Here is a 23,553-nt window from a genome sequence, read left to right on the forward strand (position 1 = left end):
ATATATTGACTTAATGAGCCATCATTTTTAGCCTAAATCGTATTTTGCATTAAAACCGATTTTTCATATTTTGATTTGGTGGGAATTTGATTTTCTAGTATTTTTATTTGAATCCAAATGGGGGGTACTTCCTTATTTACATTGTAAACTTAAGTAAATGGAGTAATATAAAAATAAATAAAAGTAAAAGGACAAAGACATTTACTTAAATGTTGAAAATGAAAATAAGGTAATATGTACACCTTAATAGGTCCGCCCCTGCCTACGTGTATGAGGATTTGGTGTTGAAAATGAAGAGTATTGGTAGTTATTTATAGAAAAAAATTCCAGTATTTTTTGGTATTTTTTAGAATTTTTTTTGGATTTTTTTTCATATTTTTATTGCCAAAATATTGTCTGCCGTTGGATTGGAGGGAAAATACGATCAGAGCACCCAGGTTTTGACACATGGCACATTACAGTTGGCGCGCGCTGACGTCAGCCTTGCCCTCGTTTTGGACCTGGGGCTAGCCTTGCCCGAGGGCCAGCCCAGTTCGGTAGGCCCCACTGCTTGCCCGGGCCAAAGTTTGTTGCTGGAAACACGATTTTGGGCTTGCCCCCCTCCCCCTCCCCCCCCCCCCCTAGCCCTCCCCTTGGCTGCACTACTGGAAATGCTCTATCAGACTTCTAAAAAATAGATAACTTGCGTGCCAAGTTACTAACTTTTAAACAAATGATTGTGAATTTGGGTGAGGAATATCTCTCAAGTAAGTTCTTTTCTTGCCTCAAACTAGTGAGGACTTCACAATTTTTCACAGTAAACATTTGTAGTTATGGCCATAATGAATATTAGAAAGAAATCAAACTCTTTAAGAAGAACTGCCTATTAGACAACTTTTTTTTAATTTTATAAAAACAATAAAAAAAAACCGCCACGTCCGAAAGGACTACAGAGCGTTGGGCTTCAATTTTTGCTTGGGTGGTTGCCTTTAACTTCAGGCTGGATTGGATGTATCTATGCTAGATTCGAACGTCAGCACCTTCAACTGCTGATTTTCAGCTGGAAATCGATACCAATGCTTGAGATTGGTAGAGCTTTAATCTGTTTAAGCCATAAAGAGGCTTGTTGGATAGGCATAATTGAGACTTCTTCAATCTGGACGGGGCCGGAAGTGGCTGGATTGATGATTGATGACTTGGAGCTACACTACAGTACATATTCTGCTTGATTATGAATCATCCAAGAGCTATTCTGGCAATTCTGAGAGATCAAGGCATCTCTGTAAATTTGTTGAGGTTTTCATATTATGAAAAACCAGAGTTTTGCTTGATTTGGCTTATGCTGAACCAAATTTGTAACGAGAGAAGTCTCGTTTCCTTTGTGAATTGCTTCCCTGAACTGAACTGGAGTCAGAAGTTGGAGTTCTACCTGTTTTGTTTAGGTGCTGGGTGAATTTTCGACCCAAATGACTTGATTGCTTAAGAGTCTAAAGGCTTTTGAGATCGAATGATCTTGTTTTGAGTTTGTCAATACAACTTGAGAGTTTTGTTTTTGATTGATTTTTTGGATGTCCTTAACCCTATTCACCTCCTCTCATATTTATAGAGACTCTGAATGAGGGTTTATTTTTTTAATATCTGGGGGCAGATCTTTTAAAATGATTTTCCTTTTCCAATGCCATAAAAAGGGAGAGTTATTATTCTGGCAAAAAGAACCATCAACAGTCAGTCTCTATGATGGTCTGTTTACTTTTTCTGGCGAACAACTCTCATGTCTCTTGTTTATTTCTTAAAAAACACATCATGCTCTGATGTAGAGCCTTTTATGAGTATAGAAAGGAAACTTGGCCGCCCTTCTTTTCTGGCATTTTAAATGGTCATGGAGAGTGTTCTTCTAGTTAACTTGTTTTTATTAACTCCCCATTACTTCCTTTGCCTCAGTTGAAAACTTTGACTTTCAGAGTCACATGGGCTTTCTTCTGAGAAAAAGATCTTCCACAATATCTATTGATTTGAATTGAGATCAACGGTGATGATCAAATTTTTGGGCCTTTGGAGATATTTGAAACTGGGCCTTATCTTAAAATCAATTAGCAACTGACTTGTCCAAATTAAATCACCATTTAATGGTAATTAATCTTTAATATGTGATTTAAATCCTTGCAAATTGGTTTACAAGGATCTGGGCCTTCAAGCCCACCTAAGCGGGTTTTTGATTTCAACAAAATGAAGCCCACACCTCTGTTCCTGATATGGGCCAATAATCAGTTGGGCTTGCCGTGGAATTTAAGCCCAAACAAAAATATAATAAAATAATATAATATTTAGCATTTCGGGTGGAGTTAAATTTTTTCTAAGGTGTCAAATGGTCACATAAGCCATCAAATTCAAATTTAACATCTCCCTTGGAGATGCTCTAAGAGAAGAGGGAGAGGAGGCGGCGCAACAAATAATGATAAGGGATCTTTCTTTGTTGCCTTATCCGTATGAGTTAGAGTTTCACTCTTAGTTTAAAGATGAGTGATGCTAATACCCATTAAATACATTTAGTGTATGCTTTTAACACAACGAAGCTTGTTAGCATGGTGGTGTAACGTGCAAGAGTTCAAAGTTGGCAGCAGGTAAACTGGCAGTCTTGGGAAAGACAAATCGCAGACCGGATAGAAGAGACTGGTTCGGTCTGATTCACCATCGAAAATTGAAAAATAACAAATAAAAAACTGGACCAAACCAGCCGGTTTACGATTTGAAGGCTTTTCTGTTAGGAAGACTACAATGATGAATCATTCTCTTATTTTAACTATTCCATGGTTCGAATAGACATTATTAATTTCTTGAAGATGAAAACCCATATGTTACCATAGGCTCATTTCGTCGTCCAAATAACCAAGTTTTTAAAGGATTTTTCTCAAGCCATGGTGGAGGAGGGTGAAGAGGTGGGGGAGGGGCTGATGGCTAGGGTTGATGAAGGGTGGGGCTGCGGGGAGGGAGGGGATTGAGAAGAGAGTTTTTTTTTTTTTTTTTCTTTAATTTTTAAAAAATGTTATTTTATTATTATTTTACTTTAATAATTAAATGGTGTTTTAGTAATAATGGTGGATGGAAAGATATAGAAAATTGTGTTTTTACAAATTTTAATGGTGAGTGGGGAAATAGAACGGGGTAAAAATAGCAGCACTGAAGATAAATTGAGTTTTATGTTGAAATCTTTATCCTGCACTGTTTTTTTTTTCTTTTTGCGAGTGTTTTAAAGTGATAAAATATTTAATTATAAAAAGCAGATTACTCCCAAAGGTGGTCAATTTTATTGCAAAAGATACAAGATGTACGCACCAAAGCAAATGAAATTGGCAGATAACTATTAAGTGTTTATGGGTATGGATTTAACAAGATTATGAACAAATCATAGCTGCAGTAAATGCTTTGAAGTTCAAATGTAAATAATTATGTTTACATTAGTTAATAAAACAAAATTATCCTAAACCGAAAAAATTGGGCTCCATTTGGATAATGCCTGCTGCTTGGCCCGCAAGTTCTTTTCTCACTCCTACTTCAATTTGGAAAAAGGAAACCCTATAAATATACTCCACTCCACACCCACACCACCAACACATTCCCAATCAAATTAGAAACAAATGGCTCTCATTCGACAACGACGCCAGCTTAATCTCCGGCTCCCCTTGCCCGAATCCTCCGAGTGCCGCCCATGTTTCTCCGTTCCCCTCCCTCCCACCGCCACTGTTACGGCAGCCGTCACAAACAACTCTTCCTTCGGTGCTATCTCGGCCGCCGATCTTGAGAAACTCCAAGTCCTCGGCCACGGTAACAGCGGCACCGTCTACAAGGTAAATCACAAGCGGACTTCCGACATCTACGCTCTCAAACTCGTTCATGGCCACTCCAACGACCCCACTGTCCGCCGTCAGCTCTTCCGCGAGATGGAGATCCTCCGCCGCACTGACTCCCCCAACGTCGTTCGCTGCCACGCTATCTTTGAGAAGCCGTCGGGAGATATCGGGATCCTCATGGAGTACATGGACTCCGGCACCCTCGAGACCATGCTTAAAGCCCAAGGCACCTTCTCCGAGCCCAATCTTGCCCACGTCGCCCGCCAAGTTCTTAACGGCCTCAACTACCTCCACACCAACAAGATCATCCACCGCGACATCAAACCCGCCAATGTTTTGGTGAACAGCAACATGGAAGTGAAAATCGCCGACTTTGGCGTGAGCAAGATCCTGTGCCTGACCTCGGACGCCTGCAATTCCTACGTGGGTACTTGTGCTTACATGAGCCCGGAAAGATTCGACCCGGATACTTACGGCGGAGATTACAACGGCTACGCCGGTGACATATGGAGCCTAGGGCTGACCCTGATGGAGCTTTACATGGGTCACTTCCCATTGTTGCCTCCGGGTCAGAAACCCGATTGGGCCACGCTCATGTGCGCCATATGTTTCGGAGAGCCGCCGAGCTTGCCCGAGGGGGTGTCGGAGGAGTTTCGGAGTTTCATGGAGTGTTGCTTGCAGAAGGAGTCCGAAAAGCGGTGGACAGCCGCTCAGCTTTTGACCCACCCATTCGTCTCTATAGATCCGAGCATATCCATTTCCTAATGGGGTCGCCGGATTTGGCATGAATTCAAATTTTTTTTGTTTTCTGTAGAGAGTTACCGTTTCTAGAGTTCCGAGTTTTGTGTACATACTGGGCCTGATTCGGATTCGGATTCTTTAAATTCCTTTCAATCTTTTCAAGTTGATGATGTGCATCTTACTGTTTAACTTTAACTAAACTTGATTAAGAGAATGGAAATCAAATTTCCTCTGATTCTTTCAATTGAATAACCATTTTTCACATTCTGCATTTTCTTATATCAGCACTGCCACTAATTTGAACCAACTCTAATCGTGCACTTCCGAAGAAGGCATGGTAATAGAAAATACATTAATAGAATTGAAAGAAAAAAGGACGCATACCACAAAAGGAAGCAAAATACAAAGCTGTATATGCTAGATTTTCTCGTGGATAAATTTTTGAACAATATTATACAAACAATTTACAAAGAAGAATTTCCAGTACTATATATATCAAACTGGACGAAGATCTACATATATTTATATATTAACAAATACAGTCTAAAATACTCAACATAATACTCTCGTGTGGTAAGACGACGCCTTTTCCACCAACACCTCTCGTCGCTCATTTCTTACATTTGCGCATGAAATGTAGAGAGCTGAACAAACTTAAAATTAATTTAAATAATGCTAAAGAATGAAAAAATAGCCAACTTTTTACTAGGAATAGATAGAGAATAAAGGAAAATGAACTAAAGTTACATACAAACATAAGATACATCTAGTGCCATTTAGCATCCAGCAGCTTTCAAGAATTTGTCGTAAGGACTTGAAGGTGGTAATTTGAAAGAATGCTGCCCAATCTCACGTGAGCAGAGGACAAGTTGATTCTGTAGTCGAACTTGCTCCTTGTCTTTCAACTTTAGATCCACTTTTGAAAGTTCCATTGCCTGAAAGAAACACAAACATTTGAAACCGACTACACGTGGAGGCACACAATCAAAACAAAACCAGACCCCAAAAAGAAAATCAATATTATGTTCTTCACCATGTATATTGATAACAAAATCACCCAGCCTTCATTCTATTACATATTTGCATTCTCTATCATTTATAAACCACCATATCTATCAAGCTCTCCAATTTAAGCCAAATATTACTATTCCAATAAGGGTACAAGTTACAATTCAACTAGTGGTATATACTCCATGCCTTGTGACCTTGTGAAATAAATTTTTCCATAACACAACTCACAGCTCAAGTTACATAAACATTAGGATGAAGGGTACAACTACGTTTGGATAGGGGAAGAGTCATTTTGATACTGAGAGCTACTATTTTTACACATCAAAATCTCTGATGCGGAGATTATAACCTTGACATCACCACCATCATCATCACCACAATCATCAATACAATAATGAACTCTCTCTTAATCCTTACGAAATTATTTTATTTTATTTTTTCATTTTAAAGGAAAGGTGAATAAAGGGGCTTAAACCTGATATAAATTAGCTGGTTAAGAAGTCCACAAACATAGATTCCAAAATTATAAATTTACGAACCGTGGTTGGTAAAGTGGGACATGTGTTATCAAATTCACTGGAGAGGACTATCGCCTTGGCATCCACTTGATGTTTGAAACTATGAAGAACTGCCATCTTTTGCTGTTTACCCGTTACAAGGGCTTCACACTGGCTCTTCATTTGGTCATAAGGTATGGGTGTTGTGGAAACTGGGAAGCTTGCAACTTGTCGGGCTGTTTCGAGGACCTGGTGGTAAGACAAGGCCAACATTGTTATATCCAAGCTAATAAGAAAATTCTACTGAATCTACTGATACTTTACTTTAGAAGAATGCAAATCTGCATAACATGAATTAAAGAAAAAACCAAGCTCATTTACACAACGTAATCATTAGACATTAGGCAGGAGACACAAGGGTTTTTTTCTTAGAACCATCTTAGGATACTGATGCAGAATGCATTCTACATCAGATACATAGGGTACAACCTCTTGAAATGCCATTCATCTGCCTTAACAAATAAACACCAGAATGTTGGTGGTAGAGACCAGCAGTCCACAACAGATAGAACCCTCAAACTATATTAAAACAGAACACCAAGAACACGAAAGGCAATAAACACATAAAACAACACCCATCCTAACCTAACATAAAACAGAGAAAACAGCCAACCAGAATGCTCACAGAAAGGAACAGCAGCTTGGCAATCCATATTTAAAAGAAAGGACAGTCACGAAAAGTGCTCGAAACCAAAATCTAAAACAAAGCCCAAAATCTAGCCATATCCCATAAACAGTCCCACTATAACGCTTCATGTCCTTGAAACTCTTGTCTTCTCTCCACCTCCAAAACACACAAAAACTTCATACAAATAAAAAGTTGTAAGAGGAAAGCAGCACCTAACTAAACCTTGCAGCCTGTATCAGCGAACACTAAACTATTTTACTTCACAACCCACTATTCTCACAACAGAGAAGAAGCAGCCTTGTTTTGAAAAATCACAGCAATACCAAACTGACCCTTAGATAACTATAACCATCTTCCTCAATTAAAAACTTAAAATTCCAAATCTGTCCCACACCCTTTATGCCCAAAAATACCTTCAAAAGCTTTTAAAAAAATTCCTTTTTATTTTGGTATAAAAAGTCCCACAAATCAACCTTAAACAATTGAAATAACGTGCTGCCAAAATTTCCAGCAAGCACCTTTCCAAGGTTCCTTTTAATTTCAGCCATCGAGTAACAATCTTTTGATCATGATCCTTAACTTTGTCTCAATCACATAGGATTGACCACACGGATTCTCATAATTTGTTCTTTTCTATTATATGCAGTAGTTTCTATTATATCTTATTTTTATAGATCTTTATGTTTTAATCTAGCCCATGTTAGTCTTGGGCAGCCTGTTGGTGTTCTGCATTTTATTTTAACTAATGCGCATCTGATAATCAGCTTGCAAACACTTCAAGTTCTTATTCAACAACCCAACCCTTTAAACCTCAAATTTACAACAACCGCATAAGTTAATAACCATATGCAGGCGAAATTTCCTAAGCTAATAGACCACAAAGAATCCTAATTGATCTACCTGCCAAATTATGTGAAGAGGATCTACTTGTCACATTGGATCTCCTCCTCTGAGATGGTTACAGTTATGTACCTAAATGTATCCCTCCTTAAGTGTTTATAAAGGCCATACTGTTAATTCTACCTAACTTTCAAAACTTTAGCATGTCCTACACTCAAGAAGATTTTGGAAAGAGATCACTTTTTGTTACTCTTGTCCCCAGAACTTTTCAATTAATAGACAATAGCACACAAAATGCACCTTGTATCCATCTTCCCAAACTCTTTACTTTCATATGCTTATCAAGGGCCACAACTGAAATATAAAATTGATGTACCAGCAGGTAAAATGGAATTACTGGTCCACCAACTTAATGTCAATGCTGTTCCTCTATGCCACTAAGCATGCAGCATAGGGCATCCTGAAAGTAATTCAGAATAAGTTGAAGATTATAAAAGAGAGCTTGTCTTACTGAATCCAGGAGCTGATTAACACTTAAAATGTCAAGTGTATTGATGGAGAGTGATGTTTTGCGGTCTGACTGGCTTCCACTTGGTTCAGGGAAGGCTTCTTCGTCTGTCAAGGAACCTGGAGGCATCACCTGAGAGAAAAGCCCGTCATGCAACATAGTTGAAAGCCATGAAGATAGAGACACAAATAGAAGAAATCAAACCTCATCAAAATCAGGGAAGTCTATCTGGGCAAGAGGAGAACATGGTCGTGGTGTCTCCATAAATAGTGGAGCTCCTAATGGAAATGCATCATCAGGTGAAAATCCCTGTGAGAGTTCCTTCTTGATGCTAGACAATTCATCCTTTAGAGAAGAGAACAAAAAGGAAAAAGTTAAATGCTGTGTGTGTACATGTGAGTGTAAACATCATGTGTGAATATATTACAGATAGATAGCCAAAGCTCAAATACCTCCTAGAAAGTTAGAACTTTTTCTTCAAATTATAAACAACTTAACATTTAAGGTCTAATTACAAATATCTGGTCAAGCCTTGTACACGTTATCCTACCAAATTCATGAAGATTAAACCATGCTTATTAGTTGATAAAACTAAGAAGCAGTTTCAAGCTAGGGGTGTTTATTTATATCTAATCAATGTAACTGGAATGTGGGATATAATATAACATTAAGTGGTGTCTTTGCATGTGTACGTTTGTGCACCCAATATCTTCCACCTTCCTAGGTCAACTACAGTGCAGTTTGCAGCTTTTGAACAAGGATTCTTCTTGTAAAAGGAGTCTCTTTTAGTTTTGTCTCTGTTGCCATGGACTGCTAGTCCAGAGATTGTCATTACTTCTATCATTTAAAAGAAAAACGAAAACACGATATTGATCACGTTAAAAAATTTATGTGGGCTCTGACGCAGTTATCATAATTTCTATTACTTTGTTAAACATCTGATGGATCCACCAAATCAAGGTTAGTTGCACTAAAACCATTAGCTTCAGAGATTATATCAGAGAACATGAATATCACCTCTGACAATTTTGCAAATTTAGTCATGAAGTGGGATATCACAGTTTCTTTTAATAGTTGGTCATCTAATTCAACTGCTGACAGAGAATTAAATGTAGCAACTTCATCCTCCTGCAACGATCCATATGATATCTTCTCCTTATAAGACTCAATAGAAACTGCCTGCAGCCAGGTATCGTCGACCAACTGAAGACAGGGATCAACCTGTTAATTTTGAAAATTCACAAAATTGACAAAAAGTCAAGCGCGACATATAAACATTCAAACAAAAAATTATGAAAAAAATGAAAGGGCCTTATTCTGAATGTTATGATAAGGAAATTAACCATTTTATCTTCCAAAGATGCTTTAAAAATGGGAATAAGCTCTGGGAGGTCACCAGCCCGGGCTGAAAATACAAGCATGTACGATGCCAAGGTAAAGAGAGACCTTCTACGAGATGGATGCAAACCTCCTTCAATCAGCATGTACAAAGAACATATCAGAATATTTTCACCACAAAAAAGTTTGAACGATTTGTTCAACAAGACAAAGTTCACCACAACCTAATAGCTTAGGCTTTTGGAAAAGGAGATCCCATGTTTGAATTCCAAAACCTCAGACCAGGTTCACATGTTAGGCTCAAAGATATAGTACAGGAGCCTACATGTGAAGGGGTGTATCGAAATGATTGCATTCACCATGTCCTGATAGCTTCACTTTTTAGAAAAATAAAATATTTATTGGATTTCCATTTACAAAAGCTAAGGTTTTCTCATTGATGGATATTCATTGAAATCATGAACGGATAACGTTAGGCAAACTGATAAGTGATGCACTATTTTCTTTTTTTCTTTTTTTTCGTTATACATAAGTAATGATTTGTAAATATTTTTTAAAAAAAGGACCAAGAGGGCAATAAACAAAGTTCAAGGAATACATAGAGAGGCCACCCATTACTACTTTCAAGAATACAACCTGCCTAGAATCATTATCTATCATTGTACCACTTAAGCAGATAGATTACAAGGGTAAACACTGAAATAATGCTTTATACTGAATGATCCTTACCCTCATTTGTTCTTATAATAAAACAAGAAATTAAAGCTAATAAATAACAAAAGGAAGGCTGCCCTCCAGCACAAAATCAATCAGGCTAGTCAGGACCAGGAAAAGGACATAGAATTATTCAAGTATCTGCACGTTAAACCTACTTGCATTTTATAGTGCTACCATTCTGATCCATTTTCTGCACCTGATAAGTAGTTACCTATCAAAAGTATCATATGATGATATATCCGACTTACCATCTAGATCCAACGAAATAGCCCTAATGGAGAATGCCAGCTGGAAACATCTTGCTAAAGCCATGTGACTGGAGGCCTGTCAAGAGTCAAGAGCAATAGAAACATTAGCGAGTTCAAAAAGGCCACTGAGCACAACAAATGTATAATTTTCACACCGCAAGAAAGCCATCAAATTAAAATGAGCTGAAAACCCAATTTTATCCCCTTTCTATGACAACTGCACTCTAGAACTCTCTTCAAAATCCAATTCATGGTACTTTCTAACTGTAAAGTTCATTGCTAACTGCAGCTTAAATCATAGGTAACCACAGCCTAACATAAAAATCCACTTTACCAGCTGAAAGGAATGCCCAGTTTTTGTTGTTAGTATCACCCAGCTGCAATAGGGTTAACCCAAGTCACCAATTTGCACCCCCAAGTGTTGCTCTGCCACTTGGGGAAATGAATTTCTATTTCAGCACAGCTTTCAAAATTTTATCCTTTAAACCTCATAAAGCCCTCTCTAGTCATCTGACACCACAAATCTTCTAAAGTTGTTTTTATTTATTTTTATTTTAGCTCTTCATTCTGATATCTAGGTTTGCAGATAAGAAGAAAGATGATGGCAATCAAGGTAGTTAGGCGACACGACAATGGCAGATCTGGAGGAGCCATGTCCTTTATACGGTATAGAGGAGCAGATGAGACTGAAGTGCGATGGTACTTTTTTTTTTTTTTTTTTGGTCAAGGAAGTGTAGTGGTGCTATGTCCTCCAGTTTTGGGTCCTTTCTATGCATATGTTCAGATCGGTCCATTTCCATGGAGCCTTTGTACATGACCAAAGAAAATGGACTTTCAACCTTATAAAATCTTCTTTTGAAGGTCTTTACTTGATGTAGGTTATACCAAGAACCTCTTATGATAGTTTGAACTTGGAAAATGAACAAAATTATACAGAATGTCATTAAGCGGATTCTAACGCTGCAGATTCCATAGAGAAACTGATAGCCATTGACAAGTGAGCCCAAATGTACATAGGCATGCACACATATATCATCACTACATCTGACAATTACACTTATTTTCATAAGTGATCATTTGTTCATTCAAAGAAGCCAGGATAAACCCGGGAAGCAGATTACAAATACAACGCAATATGAACTATTAGAGACTTTATTTTCACTAAGAATTTTTTGACAAAAATACAAGGAAGCAAGGTTAGGAGTATCCAAAAGTGCACCATTTAAAAGATAAGAAACGGTGTTAGGAAATAATCATAAAATATAATATACCCAAGATCTGACCTTTGATCGTGTGAACAGTAAAGCAACATTATAAGTGTGGGCCATTGCCTCAAAATTTTCAGGAGTATTCGTTGCAGATGTTGCCTGAATCCAAATCGATGAAAGCAGAAGACTCACTTGGTGACTACTTAACCGAAGGGAAGTTAGTTCCTGGAGGTTTTCAGATAAGATATTTAATTAGATTTGAATTAAATACTTACCCTTAACAAAAACAGAGAATTTGGACTTATTAAATTGATAGACTGAGTTTAAGATCACATACTGTTCTTCCACAAGTCAAAGCACTCTTGAAGCTGTAAGATTGACCAAATCGTTTCTCATAGACATCTGATAATTCACATCCCTCTTTCTCCAGTTCTCCATTCAACGATGCTCCCGTGTCTTTCCCTTCATCCTGAATAGAGAAACTTCCATCCTTTACCTTCTGCAATGTAGAAACAGATGCTGAAACAGCTTGCAAAGGGTTCATTTTCTGCTTTAACCAAGGAGCAACCACAGACGGCATAAGCACCATAGAGAAAATGCAGTGTGCTCCAACTCGTGTTTCATGGTCTGGGTGGCCCATTGCAAGGAGTAATTGGTGAAATAGAGCATCAGGAAAAGCCTGAACAGGTTATGAGTACAAAACACTTAGACGGTTTAACATGATTAGAAAATGAAGTAGTATAGTGCAACAAAAGAAAGTGGCCTTGCCTTCTTGTGATATGATACATTAGGAACAGAAGATATCATCTTTGCAGTTAGATAAACAGCAGAGATTGTCGCCCTAGCTACAACTGTATTTGTTGGAATATTTTCTAGCACCACAGCCATCTTATCAAGTATGGGTCCCACATCTCCAACCTGTGAATCAGAAACAGTATTACTGAGCGTACCAACACAGAAAAAGTGGTTCATTCCTACCCAAAAGCAAAACAAATACAATAATAAATGCAACACATAAAAATCGATAACGTGCTTGTTCATGACCAGTATCCACTGAAGTCTGTTTGATTTCCAAGTTCATTTTGTATTTTGTATTTTCAATGCAAAATTGACCTTTGGGCCAAAACTTTCTGAAACTAAAACAAGAAAAAAAAAAACAGTGAAAGCAAACCAACGAAAAAAAATTACAAGGCAACAGTATTCCAATCCAAATAAATAGCATGAAAAGACCAGTCCCTAAACTCCGGAAACCAAAGCCCACAAGATGACCAAAAAAAACAAACTCTGTCCAACTAAAGGTCCACATCTCCCCCTCTCTCCTCTTACACTTTCAAAAAAATCTTCTATCTGCATCCAAACCACGCAATAAATTGCAAATATAGCACATATATCACTAAACCCCTCTCCTCCCTTCAACAACCAAAAAAAAACCTTAAACTTCTCACACAAATTATCACAAGATCCTGGAATTGTCCAACTCAAACTGGTCTTTCTCATTAATCTCATCCACAAGGACTGTGCAACTGGGCAGTGGAGCAACAAATGGTTCAAACTTTCTGCATCATTTTTGCACATCACATACTAATAAGGAGACAGACACAGATTGGGTCCCCTCCTTTCACCATGTCTCAGGTACTCACCTTTCCATGAGCAATAATCCAAGCTAAAACCCGTGCCTTAGGCCCTTAGGTGGCACTTTAGCTTTCCAACTGCTTGAGAGGGCTCGGAAAGAAAGAGAACAAGATTTGCGAGAGAAAACTCATGAAGAACCCACCCTCCATATTTTTTTTCATGCCTAAATGGACCAGCCGCATTTTCTTAGACAGATAACTCCCCTACTTTTTTATCATTCAAGTTTCGCCATCTGAAAATAAAGGAATAGTAGAAGAAGATGGACTCAAGCATAAACTAGGAATGGAATTGTGACGTGATGTTACTCATTTTGGGACAAAACTAGTTAAACATCTTTTACACAAGGCCTGCCTTGTGAAAACTTCGTATTTTTTGTTCCTGGTTAAGAGCAACTACCTTTGATAGCAAAGGAGATGGCAAAGGATATTCAGGTGCAGGTCATTATCATGCAACCAAGGATGACTAAGATTATGAATACAGAGAACGGCAGGACGAGTAAATACGCAGAAACTTTTGAAGGGGAAAAATAAGTTGATAGAATAACTAAGAATCTGAGTACACTACAAGGAGTAGAAATGAATGGGAAACTTGACCCTAGCAATAGAATGACTAAACACATGGGAAAATGGGAGACAGAGACCAATTAAATAAATTGAGAACGAAAAAACAGGGTCAAAATATAAACAAATATGAGATACGAACAAAACTCATGCACATATCTGAATGTGACCACGTATGTGTCCAATCAGATTAGAGTAGACGAACTCAAGTGACACCATACCTCTGATGATCATTTGATCAAGGCCAATCATCCCCTTTAGAAATGAAGAGATCAACATCCCTAAAATTCGGGATGCACGAATTTGCGTGTAGGCATGCATGACCAAATTATCGGGAATGTGATCCACGAGCTTAGAAATGGGATCACAGTGGCGTGGAGGCCAAGACCTATCTTCAAGCCTACGCATAGGGATTGATTGCAGAAATCCAGGTATGCAACATAGAACCTTAGAATCACTCAAATCCCACTTGACACTGACATGAGCATTGGAGTGTCATGTGTTGGTGCCCATCCTCTTTCAAATAAAAGCTACAAAAGTTGAACGTCTGCAAAGACCATCGATTCCACAAAAAGTTTGATAAATCCAACTCTTTAGTTAACTTTTTCTGAACCAACACTAGATTTGATAATTCCACTTCCTTACCAAAAAAGTTAAACCTGCAAAGATGAATCATGAACCTTTGGTTTTAACCCTCCTTGAAACTAGTGGTCCTCCTGAGATTCAAGAAGATTGACTGTGTTCCTAAATCCCTCAGCTTGTGTGTGTGTGGGCGGGGGTCAGATTCCAAAACCTAAAAGATTGCTCATCTCATGAACCTTTCCAAACCAAACAATGAAAGGGAAGGATTATCACATCCCTTCCTTCCAAATCACCTAAACTAAAGAAAGTGCAGGTTAAACAACAAATAACTAACACTCATAGGACCAAAAGACGCTTCATGAAAATGAGATGCTTAGTCCAGGGCTTCTTCACCAAAGGACAATTCTTCTCTAGCCAAGTTTTGGCTATTGCATCATATAGTCAAAATAACAAGTGCTTATACAATTCTAGAACGGGCTCACTAATTGAACCGACAAAAACACCAGGGTATTTTAGGGTGCAGAAGCTACGCCCTCATTGTGTAATCTATATCGCCAATTGATTACCAAGAGAGAGAGAGAGTAAAACAACATACTTGAACAAACAAAAATACCCCATGAAATTTCCCCTAAACTTTCATTTCTGCATCCACGAAGATTCTTACAAAATATTCACAGAATTCTTAAGTTCTTTTACCCTATATTTGAAAGTGACAAACCTTATTCGATAGCTGTGAGGTACATCTTTCTAGTGCTGACAGAAGATCTGGGTTCCATTTATCTGTACTCCCAGGGCTCGAGACCTCAGCTTGATTTTGCAGGCATTTTCGTAAATGTTTAATCAGGTCAGATATTGCACCAGTAATCGCAACTGATGCCTGCTGCTTAGCACCTTGTGCTATTTGTGTGGTGACATTAACAATATCAGCTTGTAGGCGAGGTTGTTTGACAACATTCTTGTGATCCAAATGCTTGACCAATATATGTAATAACAAATGGGAATTATCTCCTGATGTTCAAGTAAACCGCATATATCAATTATATCCACACATAATGTTTAAAAGATAAAAAAAGAAAGCACAAAATCCAAACCTGATTCCTCCAAAAGTGACTGCAGATACATCAAAACATGATAGGCAAGTGGTTTATCTGGGGACCAATGGTTCTCAGCATCAAAACTTTGAAAAAGCGGTTCAAGCACTCGACGCACTGTTGTAGCTTCCTTTGCCAATCTGGCTATATTACGCAAGCAAACCCTAGACCAGTAAGAGGGACTCTTGTTGGCATCGCTGAGAAAATGGCACAAGAATCAAATAATGTTATGGCAACAGAAACTGTTTCCTAGTGACACATGAAAGAGATTATAGGAAAAGCAGAACTAACATTGTGGGATCCAATTCAGGGTTTTTCAGGTTTGGAAGTGAAGGAACCTTCTGACTAATAACTGGAAAAGATGAATCATGAACTTCTGCTTTAAGCACTCCTTGAACCCATTGGTCCTGAGACTCAGAATATTGTCTGTCTTCCATTGCACTCCCAGGTTTAGTATGGATATCCGCGTAGTTATCCAAAGTCACTGATATGATCTATTCCAGAACAGAGAAAAAGTTTCAAATTGATAGCAAAGTCAACTGCACTCATTTGGCCATGTTTCAAAGACTGAACTATACTTCGTAGAACACATCCAAAAGAGAATATTACTTTTCATGATAGCCAAACTATCACATTCCTTGCTTAAATCAAAATTGGAAATAACAGGTGCGACATGTGGTTCAGATTACTCACAGTGTCAAAGTCCATTGAAATATGAGAGTGCTCACCCATGAACCACACCTAAAAAGAAATAGTGAAGTACAAAGAAAAGGAGAAATCATAATGTGCGAGATAACATAATCAGATTTTCTAAGTCAACTGACCAAAGATGACAGTAAAACGAAGAAAAAGAAAACATGGTCTATGAAAGGATGATGATAACTAGCAAATCAAAATATCAAATAATAAGTCAGAAAAGTGCACAATAAATATACATCTCTGTACAGAAGCAATTAGTAAAACAAATGAAAACTCTGTAAGCAGTCAACTCTCATCAAAGTCAGAGTTAACAGTATTGCATGTAAACACCGTTATCGACATTCTCAGTTTCTTAGTTCATCAGTTTATTATGCCAGCATTAATGATGCATAGGGAAGAGTTTTATCATTAAATGAAGGGCCATAAAGTCAGTCATTCAAAACCAAACAGTCATCACTCAATCCACCAATTTGGGTCGCAATCCAGATCGGGGTTCAGATGAGGAACCTGCGACCCCGGTAACTCTGGGTAAGACGGAGAGTGGGAAGAGAATTTTGCTGGTGGGTGGTGCGGATAGAGGGAGAGAGAGTAAGCGAAGGAAGGTGAAAGGTTGAGTAACTAGCTGCTAACATTAATTGCCGTGGCATTTACACATCAGTTGGTACCAAAACGGTGGTCTCCCTCAGTTGAAGTCATGTAAACCATGCCACATATAATTTCATTATTTCTTCCCTTTAGTAATGATTTTAAATTTTCCAATCTTAAATGTTTTCCTAAGACTGGTGGAGAGAGAGAGAGAGAGAGAGAGAGAGAGAGAGAGAGAGAGGGAGAATAAGCCAACTCTAAAAGGTTTTTAATATAGTACAACTCTAATTATAATAGGAAACTTAATAACAACCAAATCACTTAATTTAAGAAACCAAATTACTTAACATAAAGAAACCAAATCAGCCACCTACCAAAAAAAGGAAACCAAACATTCTAACTATGTTAAAATCCTAATTATAACATACTTTAACAATAACAACTGTTAAGTATGGGAATAGTGAACATCACAAGAGATTAATGTACTTCTTAAAACAAAAATAATCTAAAGAGAGAATGCAAAAATAATTACTAATGACATGAAACATAGATATATGATACATGTACATATGGTTATGACCATTAATACATATGTTTGGGTACTTTTACAAAGATCGAGTCTGAACGTAAACATAAAAGCCAGAGATTGCATGTATCCCCAAATCCATATGAGAATAAAGCTAAGCTAGAAAAAGGGAATGTACCATAAAAGCCAGAGATTGCAGTCCGGCTGAACGAAGACGTAGAGCTCTTTCATTATCTCCCACTTCTTGAGCCATTTGACAAAGTTTAGGAATGAGGCCCTCTAGGCTGAACATATGTGTACTATCAATCTACACATTTATTTGAAAGTGTCAGTTTCAATCAACAAATGGAAAAAGTAAAGCATAGGATCTATGACATCATGACATGACATATATACAGTAAACCTAGAGACAATACAACTCGTCACACAATGGTCTAAAGTAATCCAAGCAATATGCAACAGGTCCTTGTACATCATATACAATTTCAGAATTGAGTAATCTGATGTGTAGACATTCCCTTCAACCACTCACATTTCTTTCATTGTCAACATTGAGAACATCATCTAGACTGCTATCTCCTTTCAATAACTACAAACTCCATTCATGAGATGGTGAATTTTCTATGGGACCCATTTTAAAGCCCTTACATGCAAACCTACCAAGTATAATATACCCCAAAGTCTAAACTTCTCCTCTGTATTTATCATTTACCTGGCTATTTATAAAGTCAACGAGAGTATTACAACCTAGAATCCGCATTTCATCATGTCGACTTTGTTCCAAAAGAATCCGAACAATTCCTAGTAAACTACTGGCAAATAGTGGCCTGCAACCATTGAAGAGCACAAATGAATTAACAAAACAACATAGTGAACTAAGCATATTAGAGCACCTAATGTTAAGATATGAACTTTTTATATGGGATAAACATATAAATATCAGAACAAGCCTAAGAAGGGTTGGTTATGAACTTATGAACTGTCTCAGTCTCACCCTTTTCGCATGAATGATGCTTTCCTCCTTGATGCATAAGTTAAATCATAAACATGATCAAAATACTGAAGCGAATGTAGACTTTTGGAAAATTAATAATAGTTTAATTTTTGGGGCAAGTGTTTCTGGGTGTCTGCACATGATCCAATGGTATCCATGTTGTAGTCAACTAGATAATACACTTTCCCTGGTATAAGGTTATCTTTTATGACTTTGAAGCTTCGCTTACTGAAATCCCAATCCATTATAAGATTAAGCTACTTCAGACTTACATTTGCTCCTTACATGATGATAGCAACTTCCTATAAATGCATAGCACCACTTTAACAGACCCGAAGTGCTCATTTCGCAAATCCTTGTAACATCTTTGCTCTAGGTTATCAGTGATCTGTGGGGAGAAAGATTGAAAGACATAAGATGGAATAGAAGATGCTTCTTCTTATAAGTAGGCACTTAAACCAAAAGTTTACAATCAGGCATGAATCATGATTTTTGCATCATTCAACAGAATTTGAAAACCAACAAATTTTCTTGATATCTGAGTCTAGTGCCATTTCAAACAGTTTACAAACCAAAATTGGAACTTGTTTCAAATACAACTAGCCATAGAAAATCAAATAGAATCTTTGTGAAATGGATGGAATGAAGTATTGAATTAGAAAACATTATGTGGTAGTTTTGAACTTCAAACTCTACACCAGAACTCGTCAAAGAGACTACAAGAAATCCAAAAGCACCTTGGGAATTCGCAGTGGGTTCTTCAAAGCATACTCACAAAGTTTCCCAATTTTCCTGTCATTTGGTTCAGCATCCTGCCAGGTATATATTTCAGAATAAGCAATAAATCAGGTGTGAAAACCATCAAAACGGCATGGATTTAAAGAAGCATGAAGCTAACATCTCTCAACAAAGCTTCAACTTATTTTTCAGTCTCAACTAAGACCTACAAAATAACTTATCAAAGAAGTCGCCGTTGCAGTAGTAGCAACAGAAATGAAGCTTACAGTGATTATCGTTTGCATGGTTTGACAACACACTCTCCATTCCTATTAAATTTATATACAAGACTAGAGATCTAACTCATAAGCACCAAAGTATCACCTTGTCAAAAATCATAGAACCAACACTGAGCAACTAAGTAGTCACTTCATACATAAGTTGTTCTAAAACTGCTAATTCAACCCAAACTTCTTCTGCAAGAGAAAGTATCCATCTTTTTGTAGCGTAAAATGAGATTGCATAACATAAGCTGAGAATTAACCTGATTACGAGGGAAGATATCAGTGAGCAACTTCTTGTAGCGTTTCACGGGCTGTCTTGACCTTGCACGCATTGAAGGACAGAAGAAGCAGAGGTTCCCGCAGGCGGGCACAATCCGCCTCGACATAACCCCCATTGTTTAACGAAAATAAATTCAAACCCCCTCTCTACACCAAAAAAAATCAAACTCAAAATCAAAACTTCATATATACAATTTTGCGGAAAACTCAACAACCCGTATGATCAAATACATCTAAAATTCATCAGAACTTTCAAACCAATGTGTTCTCATAGTCTTGTCAATAAAGTCCAAAGCAAAAGCTCAAAACCCAGTTAAGCTTAGCAGCATTGGAGACGTTTGTAAGTTCCCAAATGCGTTTTGAACGTCTTAAGAATTAAAACGACCGACAAATTGAAGGCTCGAGATAGTTCAGAATTCAGAAAAAAATAGTAACTCCAACAAATTGAAGCCAAATTCCCAAAGACAAACCGATACATACCAATTCTAAACGCAGATAATTCCACTTTTTGGCACAATTAATGGCTTGCGATCGCGATCTAGAGTACCGAGGACGCCAAAAGTTGACAAAAACAACGTTTCAAATTTAATTGTAATATCAATTTATTTCCAGAACATTGACGTGAAAAATAATTGGAATTATTAATTGGAAAAAACAAATTGGTGAATTTACCTTAGAATATAGCCAAGGGGGAGGCAGAGGCGTCAAATCCCCCCAGGCTTTGTCTTTTCTCTTTCTCGGGCATTAATATGGAAAAAATGTCTGTTAAATTGGATTTTGGTTCCTTGTGCAATAATTACAAAATAAATCAAACAAATTATTATAAAACTGCTATTTCTTATTCTTTATTGACAAACTTTTTTATATTTCTCTTTTAATGTTTTTTTTTATACAAGCGATATTGGGTATGGAAAAATCAAACCTAAGATCTCAGTGCTAAGGGTAAATGCTATTAAGCTACAAGTCCCTTGTGTTTCTATATGATATCAAAACTTGAAATCCTATTTAGTAAATTTGTGTATTATATATGGGTGTAATTTCAAATAAATTATAATTTTTCATATATTCTTTAGTAGTACAATAAAAAGAAAATTAAAGGAATTTGACAGAAATTGAAAAGTATCTGTATATTTCTTAATTGAAAACTACAATAATAAAATTTATAAAATTAAAACTACAGGAACTAAAGTGATAAAATCAACAAGGACCAAAGTTACTTTTGGTCTTCACATTTCGATCATTCACATCGTGCACTCGGATGATTTTAAAACTTAAAAAGTACTATAATTTAATAATAATGCCCAACTTTTCCGTTCTTTTTTTCCCCAAAAATTTTTTTTGAAAAAAAGAAGGATATATAAATACCCAAATACACACATATAAAGTATTACTGACTGTCATACCTAATAGTCGTTTTGGCAACCTAACTGTCTACCTACATATTTTTGCAAAGTATTTATAGTCTCCATACACTTTTTTTTTTGGGTTACAATTGAATCTCTATAAAAATATTTTTGGTTAGAATACGGGAATGAGTAAGGATTCTATCCGTTCTAATGTAACAAAAATACAATTAAACTATGTGGAATTTTTTTAATTTATCCACTAGTGAAAACAGTTGATGCACAAAAAAAAATAAATAAGCAAATAAAAGGCAAAAGTCCCGAGAATTAAGGGTGTACTTTCTCTGATTGCATGATGGAAACGTCCCTCAAATATTTCTTTTTGACTTTCTTGCCACTTTGTTTTGTACAAGACTTTAAATTAAAGCTTTTAGTCATATTTTGACAACTATAGAGCAAAAGCATCCTCTAATGCGACGGCTCCATTAGTGGCTTTTGCTTTTGGTCACAATTTGGACCGTTTTTTAATAATAAAAAGCATAAAGTGACTATGTTTTTCACTTCTAATGGTAAATGATATTTACAACGTGAGTTAGGCTAGTTGTTCATATCACTTATGTTTGATTTTTCCTTCGTGTAATATAAATTAATTTAGAGTAGTTTCAACTATCACTTGTATAAAATATAAAATAAAAAAGTAAGTATTATTATGTATTTATGGCAAAGTTATTTTTCAACCCAAATTTAAATCGTACTTCAGGTGATGGTGATAGGGTTCATCTAGGCTCATGAGTTGTGAGCTTTGTTTGAGCTTATGGTTAATTGTGGTAATGTGGACTAGTAGTTTTATTGAAGCTTTTGTCCGTGTTAGTTTTGCCTGTAGCATGTTAGTTTGTTGCCCTTTTAGGATTGGTATTTTAGATGTCTTGTTAATGTCTTTGATTGTATCGTTGAAATTTATCTAATGAAGTTTCTATTTAATCATAAAAAAAGAAGAAAAAAAACAGAAAAAGAAAAAGAGAGCTACTCTTGTATCTCACTGGGACTTGGGATGCCAATTGACGGTATCTCAAATCAATCACATATCAATATGCGATTAGTTTGGTATCCCTGATATAAGTAAGTTTTTCTCATCAACCTGACATCCAGCCACACATGGAAGTTTTTGTCCTTGACAAGCGGCACTTACATGTGAATCCCACCTACTGTCAGGAGTTGCCGCATATCGCAGGCGGACCCCCATACAAGAACTTCTCCCCTTGGAGTTGTTCCAAGTGACGTGAGTTGTTTCTTCTATTGTTTTCTTGTGTTTCTTTTTTTTTTTTCTCTAGATTTTTGAAAGTTACGCATAGATGCTAAATTCCTTTCTTATGAGCATAATAATCTGACAAACAAAATTTTTATTTAAAACAAAAAAGTGTATATGCTAGTATTTTTTTATTTTTTGGTCTGAATTTAACTTTAGTTTCTGTTGTTCGAGATCTTCTATGGCAGGCTTTGTCTTGTTCAAAGAAAGCAAAAGGCAATCAGATCAGTCTTGTTAATATATAATTTTTTTTTTCTCTTACTTTTTTTATTGTGAAAATGATTGGTAAAGGCTTTTCGGTGCCTTAAAGAAGCTGACATGCTGGCCTACATTAACAAAGCAAAATTGGTTGGTTCATCCACTTTCGCAATAACTATTACACGGAGATGGAGGTTGTTTAACAAAAGCATATCCTAATCCCATGACCTGGCTTCTAGGTTCTAACTACACATTATATAATTGTGTGAGTTCCCTTGGAGAAAATACCCTTTTGCTAGCTTTTAAGGAAATCCAAACAAATTTAATCGAAATATCCTTACCAACTTTTAAAATTTTGTTATCTGCCCATGTATTTTGTTAATAGGAATGCTTCTGCATGCGGTCCTGCGGAATCTCACAATTAGGTCTAGGCTCAGTTTGATTTAGTTTGGTTTTGGCTCTAAAATATCGTACGCCGAACCATATTCTAAGGTTTGGATATGCTGTACCGAACCATACTCAATCTAGATTAAGTTGCATGACTAAGGGCTAGGATATGTTGTGCAAAGGTGTACATAACATTAAAACAAACCAATAGAAATAAGCCACGTATAAATTAATTATTAAATTAAATATGATTTAATGTATCCAGTTCGGTAAAATTAACTGGAGGTTTTTAAAATCAGGAATTGAGCGCTAAACCATGAACACCAGTTTGGTCCGATTCATGCACTGTGCACAAAAAAAAAAACCAAGCCAAATCGGACCAACTAGTTCGATTCAACCTATTTGGCAAGTTTTTGGTCCAACCGGTTTGGCCGATTTTTAGTCCTCTATGCCCAGCTCTACTCACAATGCATCGATGGATGTGAGTCACTTGCAAAGGTAAACACATATATGAAAATATTTATTTTTCAGTGTTTAGTGTATAGTGAAAGCCAAAAAAATAAATGATTTTTCTATTTAAACTCTGCACTTCTCTTTATTCACCAATTATTCTAAGTTCATCCCAACTTCTAAATCAAATTTTCACAATTTTTAAGAAAAACCCACTATCTTCCCAAACTACCTCTAAATACACACCCAACAAAAAAATAAAAAATAAAAAAACTCATCAACCTCATACCCCACACC

The 23,553-nt window shown here is 36.8% G+C and overlaps 1 protein-coding gene and 1 pseudogene across 4 annotated transcripts; one reads left to right on the forward strand and one right to left on the reverse strand.

The window, feature by feature from the left end:
- Positions 1-3,579: 3,579 nt before the first annotated feature.
- LOC110760065 (mitogen-activated protein kinase kinase 9 pseudogene) lies at positions 3,580-4,910 on the forward strand (annotated as a pseudogene).
- A 55-nt stretch (positions 4,911-4,965) lies between these two features.
- On the reverse strand, positions 4,966-20,383 carry LOC110760052 (ARM repeat superfamily protein). Of its 4 annotated transcripts, XM_088255901.1 has the most exons (21): positions 20,245-20,383; positions 20,053-20,110; positions 19,554-19,719; positions 19,030-19,104; positions 18,565-18,680; positions 18,011-18,125; positions 17,477-17,605; positions 16,182-16,229; positions 15,780-15,982; positions 15,489-15,685; positions 15,116-15,405; positions 12,392-12,541; positions 11,961-12,302; positions 11,699-11,848; positions 10,416-10,491; positions 9,456-9,583; positions 9,130-9,333; positions 8,317-8,457; positions 8,116-8,244; positions 6,119-6,325; positions 4,966-5,503 (listed from the first exon to the last, which is right to left on the reverse strand). In XM_088255901.1, the coding sequence occupies exons 3-21, from the start codon at positions 19,686-19,688 to the stop codon at positions 5,345-5,347; spliced, it is 2,994 nt and encodes a 997-aa protein (XP_088112027.1). In that variant the 5' UTR covers positions 19,689-19,719; positions 20,053-20,110; positions 20,245-20,383; the 3' UTR covers positions 4,966-5,344. The 4 variants fall into 4 exon arrangements, with proteins under 4 accessions (XP_088112027.1, XP_088112030.1, XP_088112032.1 ...); XM_088255904.1 differs by lacking the exon at positions 20,053-20,110 and having other exon boundaries at positions 20,245-20,381; XM_088255906.1 differs by lacking the exons at positions 20,053-20,110; positions 20,245-20,383 and adding an exon at positions 19,831-20,031.
- Between the last annotated feature and the right edge of the window lie 3,170 nt (positions 20,384-23,553).

This window comes from Prunus avium, chromosome 1, assembly GCF_965620075.1.
Source record: "Prunus avium chromosome 1, drPruAviu1.hap1.1, whole genome shotgun sequence".
Taxonomy (NCBI): domain Eukaryota; kingdom Viridiplantae; phylum Streptophyta; class Magnoliopsida; order Rosales; family Rosaceae; genus Prunus; species Prunus avium.